At 37.8% G+C, this 20,192-nt stretch overlaps 1 protein-coding gene across 1 annotated transcript in view; it reads left to right on the plus strand.

Moving 5' to 3' along the window:
- Positions 1-7,166: 7,166 nt before the first annotated feature.
- Positions 7,167-20,192, plus strand: part of vclb (vinculin b) — a 55,735-nt gene continuing 42,709 nt past the window's right edge. The window contains exon 1 of the mRNA XM_033984462.2: positions 7,167-7,503. Coding sequence (XP_033840353.1) covers positions 7,336-7,503 — 168 coding nt within the window. The 5' untranslated portion in view covers positions 7,167-7,335. The remainder of the gene's footprint in view (positions 7,504-20,192) is intronic.

Raw genomic sequence — 20,192 nt, forward strand, 5'->3', positions numbered from 1 at the left:
GTATCAATAGGCTCACTGTAAAATGCTATGGACGTGTGGCGCTATAGGAGTTTGAGCGTTTCTTTATTTTTGCTCAAATGCAGCTCTATGGAACATGAGGCGCTTCGTGGTTGCTTGGGAACCAGATGTTTTGTCCCGTTCACCCAACAACAACAACAACAGTTCACATTCACACAGGAGCGAGTGCACGAGAGAGTCTCAATATTGACTCAGGAATATCGCAAATTGCAATCAAAACTGTCCAGTGAAGACTTGCAGATGTTACGCTGGGTTAAAATCGGAATGAAATCAGATCAGGCAGGAGAACTTCAAAATACAAGATGACATCGCCGAAGTAAGCCTCAAAATTGCCAAAGAGTTGGGTTAGAAGAACAAATGCAAAGTGATGGAACTGGAAAAAAGGCTGTTCAAAGTGAAAATGAGAAGTTGAGGAAGCACATGTCCCAAATAAGTACAGAATACGAAGAGGAATCTGTCAGGGCCCTCAGATACAAGGAAAGAGTCCAGACGCATGAAGAACTCAAGATTCAGAACGAAAAACTACAGCAAGAGATTGGTGCAATGCAGCTCAGATTATCAAACTGCAAAGCCATGAAGGACACGTACGGGCACATTGACAAAAAGGACGCAGAGATCAAAACTTTAAACAAAAAACTGGAGAAGGAAAAACTCTCTCTTGAGAAAAATGTTTTGAATCTGAGAAAACCCGAGGAGATTCAGAACTTAACACGCAACATGGACAACTTGAGACAGCACAACGTGAGCTTGCACCAAGAAATCCAGGAGCTGGAGAGACTTTATGAGCAGAAAAAAGTGGCGGTCGCTCAGATGGTTGGAGTCAATACAGAGACTTTGACTTTGACGCCAAGTTCTGAAGAAGGAAGCGCACAGACTCATCAAGCCTCAGAAGCTAACTAGAGCCAGGCATGGTTAGGACGTGGATTTGAGACCGTTGGGAATTCCAGGTATAACTGCGAGAAGTAGGGAAGCTGGGGGTGCAAGATTCCCAGGGAGCTTCAAGAAGGCCTTTTGGTTGCTGGATCTACCCTGAGCAAAACTAAGATTTATATATTTTACTGAATCGTTTATACAATAAACTGTTTGCCTGAAGCTTTAGCAGCTGAAACTGGAGACAATAGCTGTTTACAGTTTCAGTGTGGGTAGCCCCTCCCCTCAGATAGATTTAAAGGCAGTGGCCACCAGCATTCTGACCAGAACTGAAGAAGCGGCTTGGATAAGTAGCAAAACGTCTTCACTCTTACAAGATTTGTCCAGTTGACAGATTTAACTTCGTTGTTTGCTATGGATCAGACCTGGACGACTGAGGGTCTATACAGACGTCACCCATAGAGTCCGGCTCAAACCAAATGAAGCTCATCGAGGCTAGCAGTCCCGCTGGTTTAGGAGAGAGCAGGCGCTTAGCAACACTGTCAATCAAACCTGTTGCTAACGCGATCCAGTCAATTAAGAATCATTAATAAAATGTCTGTCCAGAAAGATTGATTTGTGTGATATTTGAGCGTTCACAAACTAAAACTCACCCAGCTTCCAGTGTTGTGATTGGGCTGGGCCACCAGTGGGTCAGACCAATCAGAGTGCAGCATTATGAGTTGGGGGTGGAGCCAAAGGTGAAGATGGAGCTATATATTTTTGGGGTCAATATTTTTTTGCAGCTCATGATATTTAACATGACTATTTGCAACTGTTAACCCTGTGTTTACCATCCATCCATTTTCTTCTTTTTATCACGGGGTCTGCAGTCTAAGCAGGGACTCCCCGACTTCCCTCACCCCAGACGCTTCCTCCAGCTCCTCCGGTGGGACCCGGCTGACCTGGGAATGCCTGTGTTTACTAGTGGAGCATCAATCGACCAATGGTTCATTTATTAAATTACTACTATGACAATAAAAGTTATTAGCAAACAAGGTCATTAAATCATCTGAGCACATTTTGATAAGTAACCTCATTTGTGACGTATACATGACCTGAAATACACTTTGGAATGAAACATGCAATGGAAAACAAGCTTACACATGATAAATACGTATTTTTTTATTAAATATACTCGAAGAGATAGAAAAAGTAGAAGAATATGAAGAAGAAATAGGAGATGAAGAAGAAGACAAGAAGTAGGAGAAGACAAAGAAGAAGGACAAGAAGAAGAAGAAGAAGTAGGAGAAGAAGAACGAGGAGGAGAAGTAGAAGAAGAAGGACTAGAATAAGGAGGAGAAGAAGAAGACAAATTAGGAGATGAAGAGGTAGAAGAAGTAAAAAGACAAAGAAGCAGAAGAAGATGAATTAGAAGAAAGGTAGAAGAAGATGAAGAAGAGGACGAAGAAGAATAAGTAGAAGTAGAAGAAGATGAAGAAGACGAATTAGAAGAAGACGAAGACATTTTATTTATAAGCTTCTTTTAAAACTCACTGTACAGAACAAGTTAACGTGTGATTGTTTATGTGGCGTAGAATTGTCTGAACAGGTCAATTTTGAATTGTAATTTGAAAAAAGGATGGGGGTCGATGTTGCGGAGGCAAAGACAGAAAATTGTGGTTTCTAATAATGCTATCTATGAATTCAAATCAATAAGGGTAATATAATAGTCCTCTGGTTGCATCAATAACAGGGAGTGTGCGATAAAAGTGTTGGCTCAGTCACATTTCACTATTTATTTGTTATTACCTTTGTATCATTAAGTAATAAAACATTAAAAAGTAACAGCTGCTCAATATTAGTCCAGAGTTCATCTTTGATTTGACATTTTCTGTTTTTCTACCAAATGCATGCACTCTATATGACCACAAGAGGGCGAGCATTGCTAAGTTTTTTTAGTCTATTACATACAGTACACTATATTCCTGCCTTTTGCTAAATATCACAATTATACAAATTAAAAGGTACAGTATGTAACCTCCTGGACTCGTTACCTGCTTGATTCCATGGAAACAGAACATTAAAACCATATGTCGGAACATTATGTTCGGTGTAGGTGATAGATGCACATTTTATGCCATACTGTGGAATATCATAGCCAAAGGAACAATATTTCCATGGAAAAACAAGAAGGCCCTTCCCCCAGTCAGATCTATGGAGATGCAAGCCCACTCAGAGTAAGCACACGTTTTCCCATGTAATACATACAGCCAAATGAAAAAAAAAAAATGCTAAAAAGCTACATAATGTACCTTTAAAACAAGTCAAAACTTACATGAAATACAATTTGTGGAAAATCTACAATATTATAATAGACGTCTTAGTAACTTTGCCTGGTTACATGAATTTATCACTAGAACTACAAAACTGCTCTCTGGCTAATAGCTATTTCAACTGAAGAAGCTGTTACTTACTCGGTACTACCAGAGTTTCATAAGTTTCACACATTCACCACTACAGCTCTACTTCTGAAAATGAAGCTGTACAAGGCTATAGGAAGTCACTGAGGTTACCAAGTGCTTCGGATAATAATTCTCTTGTTTATTATTTAAAATTAGCCTAATACTACTAGAGAAAAATATACTTCTTTATAATTACATGACATTTCAGTAGGCCTATTTCCCTATTTCAACAGGTTTCTACTTATTTTTTTTCTTTCATTTATTTTGTTTTGAGTTCTAATTATTCATCATTCTGAAACTCATGGTAAAAGTGCATGTTGTGTACGTCTATGGCAGGGTGTTAAGCAGTTACCATGGTGACACAATGCACACATTAGCAAACACAGCCACGTTAGATTGGCTGAAATCTCAAGAAAAAAATTACAAAATGGATTTAGATGACTAGTTTGCAGGAGCTTGTGAACCATACAAGTGTTCATGGTCCTATTTAGGTGTTTGATTTTCGACAAACATAAAAAATGAAAAAAAAAATATGGAAAAAAGCTCATTTGTGACTGTAATGTAATGCACTGTAATGGGATTTTTAACTACACAAATCAGCTCTCCTGTTGTAACCCCAAATAAGTCAGTTCTTTATGATCAGATTGTGTTAAAACAAAGCTCAGATGAAAGCCTAGTTTGACTAATAGAACTTCAGACCAAGCAGTGCCTCCAGTTAGCTTCACCTCCTTAAGGATTATTGATGACATCAGCTGAAGGACATTGCAATACATATGTTTTCCTCTTTCAAAAGCGTCCCGAGAAATGTCTTGTGTCTTTTATCTACCACTAAGTGTTGAGTAGAGGGAGACAAGGTGCAGCCCACCCACAGCGAGAGCCGTCACATTCCTGTCCACACTCGGGACGTCCAACAGTAACTGGAGAGCCACTGTGATGTCTATATCCAGAACAGGGAGGACGAGACAACGCACGGTCTGTGAAGAGCAGAGGGGGCAAAGGTCAGAGCGGCTTGTAATCAGATCCACCCCAGTTTCTTATGTTCAAAACATATTGGTTGATTTCAGCTTCCTGTTATATGCGACATATTGAGGACTTTTCCCATGGTTCCCATGGTTTTCTGGGATCTGAAGATGTCCGCCACCTCCTCATCTCAATTGTTATTTTATTGCTTTGACTGGAATGTTCCATAGTCTGGCATTAAACTCAATTTCATGTGATTTCATTTCATTTGAAAATATGCATTATTACTTAGAGCGGGATCACCTCGGGGTCACCTCTCCACAGATCTCACATGTCACCTGTAACTAGTAGTGTCTCTGCTTGCATCCATGGAGATAGATGTGTCCATGTCGTGGTGTGGAACATTTCAAGCAAAACACTGCTAATCGCTCAGGCAACAGTCCTAATTTATCATCATTACAAAACCTGTGGATTGGTGGTTTTCTAGAATTTGATTTTGTCATGCAAATGGGGGCTAAGGGCTGGATTTAGTAATTGATTATATTGTCTGTGTAATCCCTCAGTCGTCCAAGTATGATCCATAGCAAAAGCAAAATTCAAATCTATCAACTGGACAAAAAATAGTTGGAGTGAAGATATTTTGCTGCTCATCCAAACCGCTTCTTCAGTTCTGGTCAGATTACTGGTGGACTCTGCCTTATATCTATCTGAAGGGACAACTGATTATATTATTAATTCACACATGTTAAATTAGACCAGGTGTGGACACATTTTTCCAAAAGGATGCGTTGGGATATCTGCATGTTGTAAAGGGCCAGATCTGTTTTCATACTAAGTTTTAAATAGTGGAAACTAGACAAAATTAGGAAAAAATATGTGTCCTTAAGTTGATTCCTTGATAACAAAACTGCCTTTCAACAATATTAATTCTACTTGCCCTACGCCAATGACTCCAAGGACTACAGGCTTGTGGCACTGACCTTTGACCTTTGGGAGCCTTTATACCACCGCATTTAATAAACAGTGGACTCAAACATAAATGCAATTGGCAGCATTTTCATGTAATATCTAGGCCACTCATTATTGTTTGCTCATGGTTTTAATGTATTTTATATTCTGTAAATCACTTTGAATTACTTTGTACATGAATTGTGCTATACCTTGCTTTGCCTTGCCTCATATATTGAATCAAATTGTTTTTTAGATTATATTTTACCCATCTTTGGTCGTAATAACTGTAGTAACAGGAAGTGCATGTAGCCCAAGATGTTTACTCAAGACGTTAAACACATGTACTTCCTCACTTCTTTTCTTTTTGGCCTCTTCCTTATTAGGCAAAGCCCCGCTGCTCTGGCCCCTCTGGGATCTGTGGGAATTCCTGAGCTGCCTGGCTTCACAGTTGGTTTTCAAACTCCAAACTAGAATGCATTTTTTATTGTTTTTACAGGGCTGGAAGGTGGAGCGAAAATGTGTCCGTGCCACTTTTAAAACTCAACAAATATGAGGGTTGTGTGGTCATGCAGGAACTCACTGGTGCCGCAATGTAAACGTTTAGGCTACACTTTTGTTTTAACGCCGCAACAGGGCAAGTGGAAATAAAACTTCACCTATGAATTCACATATGTGTATGTTTGATTAGGCAATTTGAGACTATAAAGTTAAAGATAGCATACATTATATACAGGGGTAGAATAAATAAGTTTTCTTTTTCCCACTCCTTATACATTATGGGAAATGTGCATTAAGTGTAGGCCTCAATACATGTGCTCGTTAATCAGCTCGAAATAAATAAATGAAACAGAAAATTTTACGTCTACTGTGTGTATTTCTAAGCTTCTATATCCACATTTTAAAGGCATATGTATGTTCCACTATATTAAACTTATCTTGTATTTATGTGTTTTTATTCCTAAAAATACCTTGAAAAACAAGCCTTCTTACAGAAAGTGGACCCACCTCTCCTCAAATCTGACCTGTAAGTTGGCCTGTTTGCATCACCATCTCCATGGAGATGCACAACTTTAATGCCAGTGGAACATTCCAGGCAAAGCAACAACATCCATGGAGTCAAGCCATTGGAGGAACCGTCACCAGAAAAGTTACATGGTGCAATTTAATGTTCTTAAAGTAAAGTTAGACTATTTTCCTACTAAAACTTGAAGGTTACAGTGATACATTTTATTAGCCCATATAAATGTTATTTATAAATGTTATTATTCCATATAAATGTTATTAGCCCGCATAATTGTTATTAGCTCATTTAAATGTTATTGGCCAATATAAATGTTATTAGCACAGATAAGTAGTCTAATGTCTGTTAACTGAACTTTTAATTAAATGAGTTCAACTGTGTTTTCTAGGAAATGTTCTTAATAACAAACCAAACACATATGGTTTTTACTGAAAATATTTCTCTTGCACATTCCATTCATTCCAGCTGGATGAGTCTATTTTTACACAGGACCTTAACTCTAAACTTTTTCTTTTTATGGACTTTTTTTTCTTTAAATATCCTGTCTCGTACAGTTTGTTTTTGTGGTCTATGGTCTGCTATCTTGTATATAAGCCACGCCGCTTCAATTCCTGCCAAAACGCCGCATGTTTAACCGATTACTCGACAGCTGTTGGAATCTACCGTAGACAAACGTATTTCCCTTTTTAGGACATGAGGATCTATTACGTAATTTAGGAAGCCCACTTGGATCAGGAAAAAAAAGGAAAAAGAAAAATGGAACTCAGGCTTGTGTGGAAGTAGGCGGGGTTTAGCGTGACCGACGGCGAAATAAACCAATCAAACGCGTGGAATGTCCCCAAACTGCTCTCTGATTGGTCGGAATCCTGAGTGCGTCGCGTACGTCTCTCCCGCTCCGTATCTGGCAAGGAGTTTGACGGTTAGTAGTTGTAGTCATCTCATCGGGAGGCTACCCTGAAACTCTCCCGGGACGTTGGAGACTTCATTGAAGCTTTTTAACGGAACTTTTTGGAGTTAACTTGCAGTAAAGTTGATTATTTTTCTCTCGGAGGGTCAACGAAAACCGCAAACATGCCTGTCTTTCACACGAAGACGATAGAAAGTATCCTAGAGCCCGTAGCTCAGCAGATTTCGCATCTGGTTATCATGCACGAGGAGGGCGAAGTTGATGGGAAAGCTATACCGGATTTGACCGCCCCTGTCGCCGCTGTCCAAGCCGCCGTGAGCAACCTAGTCCGGGTAAGCCACTTTTTTTTTTTTTCTTTACCTGTCGCTTGTTTACCCGCAGGTAGTCCTATCTCATTTCGACCTTCAAAACTCCAGCTAACACACTCTTTTCGCTTTTGGACATATGCTAGCTTAATTCGAGTTTTACAAAGTGGTTTGGGCACGGGGCAAAGTGCACAGTTACGCCCATGAAAGTGTGCGTTGCCCCCGCCTGCGTCTGCTGCCAGTCCCGGGCTATGGAGGTTGGGCTACTGTGACTCAAACCAGGTAGTTGTTGGTTCTGTAACTCCAAAACACTCACCTCCCAACACAATTTGACACTATCACACGCAATTTGAATCATTTTTATCTAACTTTTTAGCTTTAATAGTTTGTAATTGTGTAGTTAGCAAGCATTAGCCTGCCAAATGTGCCACCCAATGCCAAATGTGCCACCCAAGCTCTAAATAAACTACACAACAGGCGGCAAGTCATGGATCTTAGTCACCTCGTTTCCTCTAAATGATTACACATTTAAAAACCATGAAAGGTTCTACAAACGTATTTCCTAATTTAGTATAAAGTTTCATTTAGATTTTTGTTCCTAATTGAGTCAGATTTGGTGATTCATTCATTTTAAGCTAGCAAAGATGGTTAGCATTTGCAGACATCAACTAGTAATCCTGGTAGAAAAATTAGATTAGAAGTTATGTAGACAGATGCACATTAATTTATATTATTGTTTGTTGTTGTATTTAGGCCTGTCATGATAACACACTTTGAGCTGCGATATATTGCTGAAGTAAATATAAGACAATAAATGATAATACACTATTGAAACCAAAGCAAAAAGCAGAATTATTCCCAAAAACATATTCTAAATGCACAGTATTGTTAAAAAATATGAGTTGCGATAAATGAATAGCAGATTGAAACACTTAATTAGCTGGTTAGTGTATATATATTGAAGATAGAACATCATAATTCAGCCTTCTACAGCTTCCCTTTATGCCACTGACATAAAAACCCAAGCAGCAGATTTAAACCACAAAAACTATTTAAAATCTACAACCATGTTAAAAATCATGTGCTGCAATAAATAAACAGCAGAATAGTTGTTAGTTTGCATCTATAATCAGTCATAGGTGTTATTAAATCAATCTTTTACAGCTAAATACTGATAAATACTGACCTCAACAATATATTGTTCCAGCTTTCATAGTTGATATAGTGATTATCGTGACAGGCCTAAATGCACTTCATTAGTCAGATTTGCGAACCATTTAATCTAGGGATGAAAATATTATATCTGTGTATATTGGTGTTAATCTTGAACAGCATGGATTGTACTGGGGGAAAAATCCAGATATATCAAGCTGATACTCTTTCTAAGGATTTCTAATGGAGGTAAATGAGCACTGAAGCTAAAGAGGGGCTGTTTGATATTGATAATGACATCTGCAAATATCAAATTAAATCTAGTCAAATTTTGGATTTCGGCATCAACTGAAAAAATCCATAATGGAGCAACCATATATTTTGGTAAACAAAACTTAACAAAACATAGCCTATCATTCATCAGATGTGGCTTTGGACATACCACAAATACCCCCTACTCCTCCCTTATGTAATGGCAAAACCCATTCTGTGCCCACAATGACACAGTTGAAGCTTTGTCCCATTAATTACCATTTCCAGCAAGTTTATTTTTAAAACTGTGGGTCAAACACTCTTTAACCAGATCCAGCTGTGTTTTGAAGTGAATTTAAGAAGTGACTCCACCATAAAAAATGGGTTCATTGGGGATAGTCCCTCATAATTTTGGCAGGGAATGTTGTTATTATTAGATACTCAGCAAGTTGTATCTTCACATTGTTTGGCCAATACATTTTACTGCAATCTGATCTAAGTACATTTTTAGTTCAAGTAGTTTTTAATCCTGGTTTGTTCCTGATTTAGACTTGGTTTTGGCAATTGTCTTTAACTTTGTCCTGGTTTAGCCCTTTATTGGTCCTTGTTCAGATCTGGTTTGGTCTTAGTTTAATCCTGATTTGGTTGTGGTTTGGTTGTGGTTTGGTCCTGCTTTTGTCCTGGTTTAGTCCTGGTTTAGTCCTGGTTTAGTCCTGGTTTAGTCCTGGTTCAATCTTGGTCCACTACTGTTCTTTGACATTTATTTTTATGTGCCCACACCATTTCCCACGTATATAAAGTTGATCTAAGTCTAAAAAAAACACATTTTATCAGTTTATCTTTATATTGCATTATCCAGTTGTGCGGAGGGATCAGACAGGGGCTGTTGAGTGTGTCCTGGTCCGTGTGAGGCTCATTTGTTGTGGGATAAATTTGGAGAATTGCCCTGGCGTCCCTGGAGGAATGTTTGGAGGAATGCTTACCATTAGCCTCAGAGTTTATTTAGGGGTATTTATAGCTGCAGGGCCCAGTCGTACGCATTATGTAAATGAATGCAGCATTAAACGTCTTTCCTTTTGACAGTGATTCTGAAAGATATCAAAAAGGTCTCGAATTGAAAATGAAATATTTCAGGAGCTGTTCTTGTTTTGAAAAAGTGAAAAGGTAAAAACTATGATAACATATTTTGAAGTGCAATATATTGCTGAAGAAAATATATACATGTACATATATATTTTTATATATATACATATAATAAAAAATGCTGCTAACAATACAGATTGTCCATATATTCTCTTTGCAATTTAAAAAATGTCTTACAAAGGCAGTTGATCAGATATCTTAATCAGACTTGTTCTATTGTACTCAGTGGTTTGCAAAGTTTTTTACCTCATTTAATCCAACTCTATATGCGCATCAGGACTAGGGATGGTACGATATACGATAATATCATTAATCGTGATGAAAAAGGTCCGCAATTAATCGTTCGTGGCATTTTTTTATAATTGCGATCATCGCGCACGATTATAATTGTGCACCACACTGCCTCATGTTTCCAGTTCCAATACAACGTTTAGATGTTAGTTCTGGTGTTTGCCCACTCTGACATAGCAATGACACTAGTAGCTTCTGTGCTTATCTCTGTCTGAACTATATTCTGCCAGATATCAACAATAAACAAAGTCTGATCCGTAATTCTCCACAGGAACGTACCAGTGCCTCACCCGTGCGCACAGATGAGACACAAAGGTGTGCACATCTTAGATTTTTACCTACAATAATGCAAACTGCAGAATAAAACAACACCTTTTAAACAATAGACAAATTAAGTCTAATTCACACAGCTGAACACAAATGTGCCAGAGCACATGGTCCGAATGTGCACTATGTGCACAGAAGCAATGCTAACGATTATACATGGTATATTTTACCTACAATTAAGTCAATAGCAGAATAAACCACGCTTACCGATCGAGAACAGCATCCAATCCATCAAAAAATAAGGTTTTTTACTCCTGAGTCCACTGTGGGATCTTGACTCTTTGCCATGAACCGCTCCAGGTCAGAGATGCCTCTAGTTTAACTTGTACAAACATCCACAGTGTCCTCGATCACGTACTCCCTTTGGTTTGTCCGTTTCGTCATGTTTAAAACGCAAAACAACAGTGCGTAAAATGCGCCATTATGCACAGATTTCTGCATCCACTCGTTTCCCAATTCACCAAAGTGCCTTAATTTAAAAAATTAAGTGTTCGTCGACGGGCACTTGTGTCACTTCCGGCGCAACAAGGACCGGTCCATTTCGGCAGCATGGCATTGAGGAGTACACATTTTCTTCCGGGTACGTCTGTTTACGGAAAACCATGCCATGTGATACGTCATCCTGTCTGCTCATTGGCTGTAAGGGCAAAACGTCACTAAATGTGTGTGATGTATTTGGTTGATTCTACAAGGGGAAGAGTGGGGCGTAAACTTTCAGTCATCTGTTGCACTGATTCGCTGTCTGCGGCCTCAGTAACCCACAACCCCCAACTTATTGGCCAACACTGGTGTTAATCACAAGCTGACACGTGTGTTTAGCATTGAACAAAGTTGGCGCTGTCAGAAGTTTATTATGCCTGAAATCGACTAAAGAAAGGCAAAGAAGTGACGGAGCAGATTTCATATTTGGAGTACTTTCCTGCAGCAGATTGGACATGGAGGATCTTATTTTGTGGACATAATTTCTTGACTGGATTATATTCTCTGGACATTTACGGAACAAAACAGACCAACTTTGTGTGAATATGTTGACGTTTGACAGAACCAGAGCGCTCAGTGGTAAGTGAAGTCCAGATTCACACTTTGTGACTTTTCTGTAGAAACGTCTTTCCTGTCAGCGCTGTGGTGATTGCAGGTGAAAATGGTTTGCATATCCAGAAAGACGAGCGCCGCAGCTTTCATTTGATGTGTAGATTGTTTGTGCGGATGACGCAGAAGTGTATGTACATTGCTGTAAAGTTATAAAGTAGGCCCGGGCCGTCGGTACGTTAACAGGTTAATAATTATCGTGATAATATCGTTAATCGCGATTATTTTGGCCACGATAATCGTGAGTCTAAAATTTAATATCGTCCCATCCCTTATCAGGGCAGGACTTTATTTCTTGCCATGTTCGCTGTAGCAGAGCCTCATCAATGGTTACAATGGCATCTGTTATCTTTGGCTTTAGTTCAGTAATGTCCCATATCTTTGTTCGATGCACATTATCTTTAACATAGCCCCAATAAACCATGATACACTCGGTGCCTTCTCTTCACTCATAAAGATGCCTCTTTAATCAACAGGATGTCTGAAATACAAAAATGCAATGTCATTAAAATTTTAATCACTGAGTATAATAGAACAAATCTAATTAATATCTTATCAATTGCCTTTGTAAATACATTTTAAAATGAGACGTCATGGACACTGTACTGAGCAGAATGAAACACTTAAATAGTTAGAACTGATCTAGCATGAGTCATAGAAGTTATTTATTCAGCCATCTTCAGCTGAAAGTTTAATCGTAGAACAGAAAAAGAAGAAAAACTTCCCAGATAAATATTGACCCAAAAAAACTATTGTTCCAGTTTTCAGGTATTAAACAATAAGTTGATTTTTGTGACACTGAATTGAATCAAATGCTGAAATAATAATAATAATAATAATAATAATAATGCATGATTCTGTATAGCACTTGGATGCACAAAATTACTTTATCTTTATTTTTAACTGCATACTCTATTCTTCTGCTTTTTCTTGTACTTTGTGTTGCAGCACTGAAACTTCCCCATTTTTGGACGTAGGCCTGTCGCCATAATCACTATATCGACTCATTGTTCAGTATATGAAGCTGGAACAGTATTTTTTTGGGAGGTCGATATTTTTATCGTGTTTACTTTTTCTTTACATTACTGGAAATTTTGTTGTTATTTTTTGACTATATAATCAATTTTAAGCCATAAAAGTTTGAATTAATAACTCATAAATTACTCATTACAGTGTTTCATTCTGCCGTTTATTTCATACTCATGTTTTTTTAAACAATATTATAGATTTAAAATAGTTTTTGTGGTTTAAATCTGCTCTTGGCTTTTTGTTTCAGCGGCGTAAATTAGTTTCAATATTATCGTGGATTTGAACCATCAACCCAAAGTTTATAAATGTCTAGCTGAGCAACAGTTGATATTTAGCAAGTCTATGGCTTTAGAGGTGTGCAGTAATTCAATTCAACTTCACATCTTACAGTCTTTTGTATTATCATTGCACTGTTGGCATTATTAATATTATGAATCCTTTCCTTGGATAGAATCTGACTATGTGTATATATGCGCAACGTGAACTTCTAAACCTAGATCTAAGCTCACCATCTGCATAAGAATGACAATCAAAGTTAAATAAATAGTTCTTTTGTAGTTTTTTTTTGCAGATCACAAGCAGATTTTCCTCATCTTTGCATCAGACCCTAAATCTACCGCCACTGGATTAACTACTAGACCAGCAGCTGTGAATAAGGCCCCAACATCTGGTAGAGAAAGCCTGGCCTATTTAAGAAGAAAAAGGGATTTGGGGTGAATGAAAAGGAAAAAAACATCAAATATTTATTGAATTTAAGCTTTTATAACTTCAGTGTAGGGCTCTGCAAGATGAATCATAATCAAATTGAAATAGCAATTTAGATGAAAGTACCACAATTTTCAAAACCTTCAAAATCTCATCTTATTCTACATGCATTTTTTTTTAGTTCAAGTAGTTTTTAATCACTGATTTAGACTCATGGCATTTTTCTTTAGCTTAGTCCTGGTCTAGTCCTGGTCTAGTCCTGGTCTAGTCCTGGTCTAGTCCTGGTCTAGTCCTGGTCTAGTCCTGGTCTAGTCCTATTTTGGTCCTGTCTTAATCCTTGTTTAGTCCTGGTTTAGTCCTATATTGGTCCTGGTTTAGATGTGGTTTGGTCTTACCTTGGTCCTGGCTTGGTCCTGTCCTGGTTTACTCCTGGTTTACTCCTGGTTTACTCCTGGTTTACTCCTGGTTTACTCCTGGTTTACTCCTGGTTTACTCCTGGTTTACTCCTGGTTTACTCCTGGTTTACTCCTGGTTTACTCCTGGTTTGACCATGGTCCACTACTGTTCTTTAACATTTAGCCCTAATTAGCCCCATTTCCCATGTATATCAGTAAAGTTTGTCTGAGTCTAAATAAAAACATTTTTATCAGTTTATGTTGCATTATGCAGCTCCATGGAGGGATCAGACATGGGCTGTTGATTTAGTCCTGGTAGAGCTCTGCAACATGAATCATAATCAAATTGAAATAGCAATTTGAAATGAAAGTACCACAATTTTCGAAACCTTCAAAATCTCCTTATTCTACATAAAAAACCTGCTAACCTTGTAGTTTAGATCTGTGCAAACATGTTCTGAAATGTGATTCTTGTATTAGTTTGTCAGTTAATATTGCAGTCTTTTTGTCAATTCTTATGGTCAAGTTTAAAATATGGACTTTGAACACAGTCTTATTATTAAAACATAAATTGCAAATCTGTTGCACAAACCTGACTCTTGTGAGCTTTAAGCCATGTTATAATGTCATTACCTCCTCAAAAACACACCTGGAGTTGTGTTTTGTTTCATTCACACATGTTTGAGTGAAGTCATGAAGTGGTAGTTTTCAAGTTAACAGCTACATTTTTTATTTTGTTTTGTAGAGAATGGAATTTCCAGGGATGAAATTATCCAAATGCTTCTAGTGAAGGTGTATGGAGTTTAAAAACACAGTGGAACATTTTCTGTATTACCCCATGACATCATAAGGTGGAATAGAGTGTATTCTGTTTGAGAGAAGAACGCAAATATGCAGGGTTTGTGTGTTAAACATGTGTGAATGAAACAAAACACAACTCTATATAATCAAAAACTAATGTAATACAGACCCTTTAAAGCAGGTTGTTAATGGGGCTGATAGAACGTGTAAACAAGCTTGAGTTGAGTTATTGAGGTGATAATGTATCAGGGCCAAGTGTCTGACAGCTTGTTTTGGATTTCCTTCATCCCCTGGTGGCCAAATCGTCACTGAATACAACTGTAAATAGAGCCACCGCCTTCTCCACCACCAATACTACTGCTCCTTAGCTCCTGATTCTCAATATGTTCTTAAAGGTCCCATATATTTCACTGTTTTTTGATCGATGTTATAATGTTTTCTCATCACAAACGGACCTGGAGTTGTGTTTTGTTTCATTCACGGATGTTTAACACTTAAACCCTGCACATTTAGACTTCTATTCTCTTGTATAAAAAATGTTTTAAATCAAATTCTGCAAAATGGACTTTTCAAAGCTTTTAACCATGTTATAGTTGTTTCCATGTCATTTATCCTCTGAAGTTGTATTTGGACTGATTCGTGTTTAATTGCTTATCTTAAAGATGCCATTTTGCCGATTAACCCCCATTTTCACCGCCACATTAATCGATGATACACGCAGGAGTTGGCAGCATTGCGTAGCTGCTTTGGTACAATTGCAGCTATGGGAGAATGTTTACAGTGACGTCAGCTCCCGTTGGGCACTGCGGTTTTCTAATGCGGAACACAGAGGATTTGTTTCTTTTATTAAGTCGTTTTAGATGAATACTGGGATTTAAAATGTGCAAATTATAACATAATGATCCACGGGTATCATAGATTATAACTTTACAGCAGACACAAGCACAATATGTCTTTAACAATACCAAGAATTGACACAGCACCTGTAGAATCCTTCTCCAGACCTTCTAGCCAATATATTCTCAAAACAAGTACAAGTTTGAGGTTTAAAATGGCCGCATGTCCGACATTAAACACAGTAATTAACCCTGCTTAGTTTGACCAATAACAACAATATGGTGACGTGTGTTTTCCAACTTTCCAACATGAAAGTCCTTGATTATAGCCGAGTCTCGGAAATAGTTTCTGAAGACCACACGGAGGCCACGTAATTTCCAGTTACCATAGAAACGCCAGATTGTTTTGATTTGACCCAAAGATGAGATAATGGGCGATTGTCTGCAGTGACCATGACTCGCAGAAGAGAGCACAGAAGGAGTCCATTGCAGCCTTCATCTTTAGTGGCTTTGTTATAAAGCAGGAGGAGGTATGAGCTCGGATACATCTGGACAGTATTGAATTTGACACAGTTTAAACAAAGGAAGTCACTCTGGCCAAAGGAGCTATAATGGAAAGTATGTAGAGTTTGTGAGACTGGGAGAAATTGTCCAGTTGTCTTAATAACATTGCAGTTGAACACTCCAATCTATAATGGACAGGGTTTTTGATAGCCACCCTTCGCATTCTGTTGTATATAGTGTCTTATTCTGTCTTTTTTCCCAAGTGAAAATGAATTAACCTAAACTTCTAGTGATAGAACTTGAATTTTTGCTGTTACATACATCAATGTAAAGTTGGTAATGCGTTTTTAAATTTCCAAAAGATGTAAGCTTTGACTAAGAACTGTATTCAAATTCAAAACTGCCCCATCTGCTCCATTTTACGCAACCCACTAAATGCATTATGGGTTTTCTTGGGTTTCTCATTAGGTATAATTTTAAAGGTCCTTTAAAATTACGTATAATTGACTCTTGTGAGTTTCAAGCCATGTTATAATGTTACCTCCTCAAAACATACCTGGAGTTGTTTTTTGTTTCATTCACACATGTTTGAGTAACTCTTTATTATTAGTCTGTCTACATCTCCAAAGCTCAAAATGCTCTTTTCCACCTTGTGATGTCATGAAGTGGTAGTTTTCAAGTTAACAGCTCCTTTTACCTATAGTTCAGTAGAGATTGACAACTCCAGGTCTGAAATCATCCAAATGATTCTAGTGAAGGTGTATGGAGTTTAAAAACACAGTGAAGCACTTCCTGTAGTACTGCATGACATCACAAGGTGGAACAGAGTGTTTTCTGTTTGAGAGAAGAGCTCAGCCTAAATATGCAGGGTTTGTGTGTTAAACATGTGTGAATGAAAAGAAACACAACTCCAAATCTGTTTGTGATGAGGAAACAACATTATAACATCGATTAGAAAACATCGTGATTATGGGCCCTTTAAAATCTTATTTCCTCGGATACCAGCCTCATGCCATGATGATGTAATTGACGTTGCAGACAATTCCCAGGGCACATTAGGGAGTGGTCTGAGTCACATATGAAATTAATAGTAGTTTTTGTTTGCCTTGTAAAAATATCCAAGGGCAACAGTTGGCAACTCATAAAAACATTAGGAGGTTAAAGTTATGCTAATTGAAATATTTAAGTTGCCTACTCATGTTACTTAGTTTAATTTATTTTCAAGCTGATTTGCTACAGTGGGTTGTCTTGGGTAGATGCACCAAAGATCCGTTTAAAGGGGCTATATTATGTTATTTTCTGATCTATAATGTAGTTTCCTCATCACAAACAGACCTGGAGTTGTTTTGTTTCATTCACACATGTTCAACACATAAATCCTGCTTACCCTCAGTGCACCTTTTGTTTGGTTCGATCAGGTCCAAAACATCAGCTCCTTGTTTCTCCATTAAGACAATGAACCTCGTCCCAATTAAAATGAATGTCAGGAATGTGAAGAATTCCCAGAAAAGCCAAAATGCTGCTCCCACTCCGAAGGGGGGCTGAAAGAGGACTGGACAGAACAGCTTTGGTTAAATAGGAAAATCTGCAGTAACTTCATCCTTGTTAACAACAGGATAAACTATTGTAGTTCTAAACCATCACAGGGCGGTCAGTGGAAAGCCAGTAAAAAGAATGACTCTTGTAAAGATTCTCATTTTTTCCCCACCATTTTAACTGCACCATCTGTTCATCTTTGTTAAAGGTGTAATGTATAACTTTTCTCAGTCACCTGCTTGTCTTGCCTGTTATCGTGGAGACTAGCAGGAGACGCCACAGAGGCAAAGTTACAGGTCAGATCTTTGGAGAAATTAGCCTTCACGATTGCAATGTTTTAGCAACTTGTAATGAAATAAATGCAAGATGGTTACGTACAACACTGGTAATGAAAATCTTAGCAAATCAGATCTCAACTTTCAAGATATAGGTTCAGCTGATATCCATTTTGCCCTATAAATTTGCATAATTAGACTATTTACTGGCCCAAAATGCCTCATAATATTGTAAAACTTGTATTTTTACAGAGTTGTTGTGTAGTTACGAAAGATATTTAGAATTTTTTTTTACCTTATGTTATTTGCGTCTAAAGTATCTGTTGATATCGGGTAAGAACCGAAGTATCGACGACGAGATCAGAACAGAAAAACTTAGATTGGTGCATGACTAATTTTCTCATTTTAATGCTATACGATGGAACATTTCAGGCAAAGCAACAACTTCTGCATGGAGACGAGCAGACTACTTCTGTCTTGTTTTATTTAATATAACAATCAGAGGCCATATCGTTTACGGTTTTCTTCTACTGTTGCAGCCGACTGTACACGATTGACCTCAGCTCTGCAGTATCATAGGAATGCCACGTTTATTCACAATGAGGTGTTGTATTTTGCACCACATTAAAAAGCTCTCTGTGTGTTCCCTCATGTGTGTCGTCACATAAGACCTATGCCAAACTTGAATTCTTAACTTTATAGGTCCAGTGGGAAGTTGCCAGCTGCTTGTCTCCATGGAGATGTTATTGCTTTGCTCTGAATGTTACACAGTATAAAATTATCACTTTAAGAACGCATCATTTCGAGGTCTTTTTATTGAATGACTGGGAAATGGATCAGTTGAATGCCATACTGTGGAATATTTTGGTAAAGCAATAAAACCTCCATGCAGAAAACATAATACACCTTTAATGACTACAATGGTATCTATATTGTTATAGTGATTGCAACGTATCAGCTTAAAGGTTCTTTTTTACACAGAATTGACTCTTTTGAGCTTTAAGTCATGTTAGCCTCACTTCCGTCAGTCTGCCCCAGGGCAGCTGTGGCTACAATAGTAGCTTACCATCACCAAGTGTGGAAATGAATGAATAATGACTATAGTGTAGCGCTTTGAGAGGCTTTGAAAAAGCGCATTACAAATGTAAGCCATTATTATTATTATAATGTTGTTACCTCATCAAAAACTCACCTGGAGTTGTTTTATTTCATTCACACATGTTTGAGTGACTGTTTATTATGTGTCTTTCTACATCTACAAAGCTCAAAATGCTCTGTTCCAAATTGTGATGTCTTGAAGTTTTCAAGTTAACATCTACCTTTGACCTTTCGTTCAGTAGAGATTGGCAATTGCAGGTCTTAAATGATCCAAATGATTCTAGTGAAGGTGTGTGGAGTTTAAAAATACAGTGGAGCACTTCCTGTATTACCACATGACATCACAGTGGAACAGAGTGTTTTCTGTTTGAGAGAAGAAATCAGCCTAAATATGCCGAATTTGTGTGTTAGACCTGGAGTTGTGTCTTGCTTCATTCACATGTTTGTGATGAGGAAACATTATAACATAGATCAGAAAATAGTGTAATATGGCCCCTTTTAAATAGAGCTGAGTCTCTAAATAAAGGTTATGGTCCCGTGCTGTTTTTCTTGGCTCATCAAACTAAACATTCTTTTGACTTTAGACTTTTCAAATGTGTTACTTTGTCAGAGGTGTCAGTTTAGCACATGGCGAGCCTCATGACGTAAGTGCTAAAACATGTTCAAACCAATGTGCAGAAAAAGTGTCTTTAACTTCCACCTGAGTAGTTGAAATATATTAGTTATTGTTATAATACTAATGCCATAGATCCATCAGAGATCACTATGGAGCCAGTTCTAAGCTCAGAAAAAAGAAAGGAATGGCATCTGACTTAAAATCAAAATAAAAAAAACAGGACAAATAGGGATGTCTTTTTCACATTTGAAGGTATTGCTTAGGTTCCTTAAACAATTGGGCTAAAAATACCTAAATATAGCTCTTGAGGTCAAAATTTGACCACTGTGTGTGGTTTGCATCTTGTTTTAAAGCCATGAGGAAGTGCGTATTGGCATGCTAGTTGCTGTTTGCATTACCGTGGCAGCAAACTCCGCTATGGCCTCTAAAAGTTGTGAAAAGTGCTTATAAACTCCATCAAAGGTGAATAAATCTGATGCTCGTAATTAGGCCTGTCATTTTAACTGCTATAATAACTTATTGTTCAATATATGTTAGATGGAGTAATATTGTTGGGGGGGTCAGTATTTATCAGGCGGACTTTCTTTGTCATAGTGGGAATTTTTTCTGCAATTTGATGAGATTTGAGCTGTAGAAGGTTGAATAAATAACGTATATGACTCATTAT

The sequence above is a fragment of the Periophthalmus magnuspinnatus genome, chromosome 19 (assembly GCF_009829125.3).
Source record: "Periophthalmus magnuspinnatus isolate fPerMag1 chromosome 19, fPerMag1.2.pri, whole genome shotgun sequence".
NCBI lineage: Eukaryota > Metazoa > Chordata > Actinopteri > Gobiiformes > Gobiidae > Periophthalmus > Periophthalmus magnuspinnatus.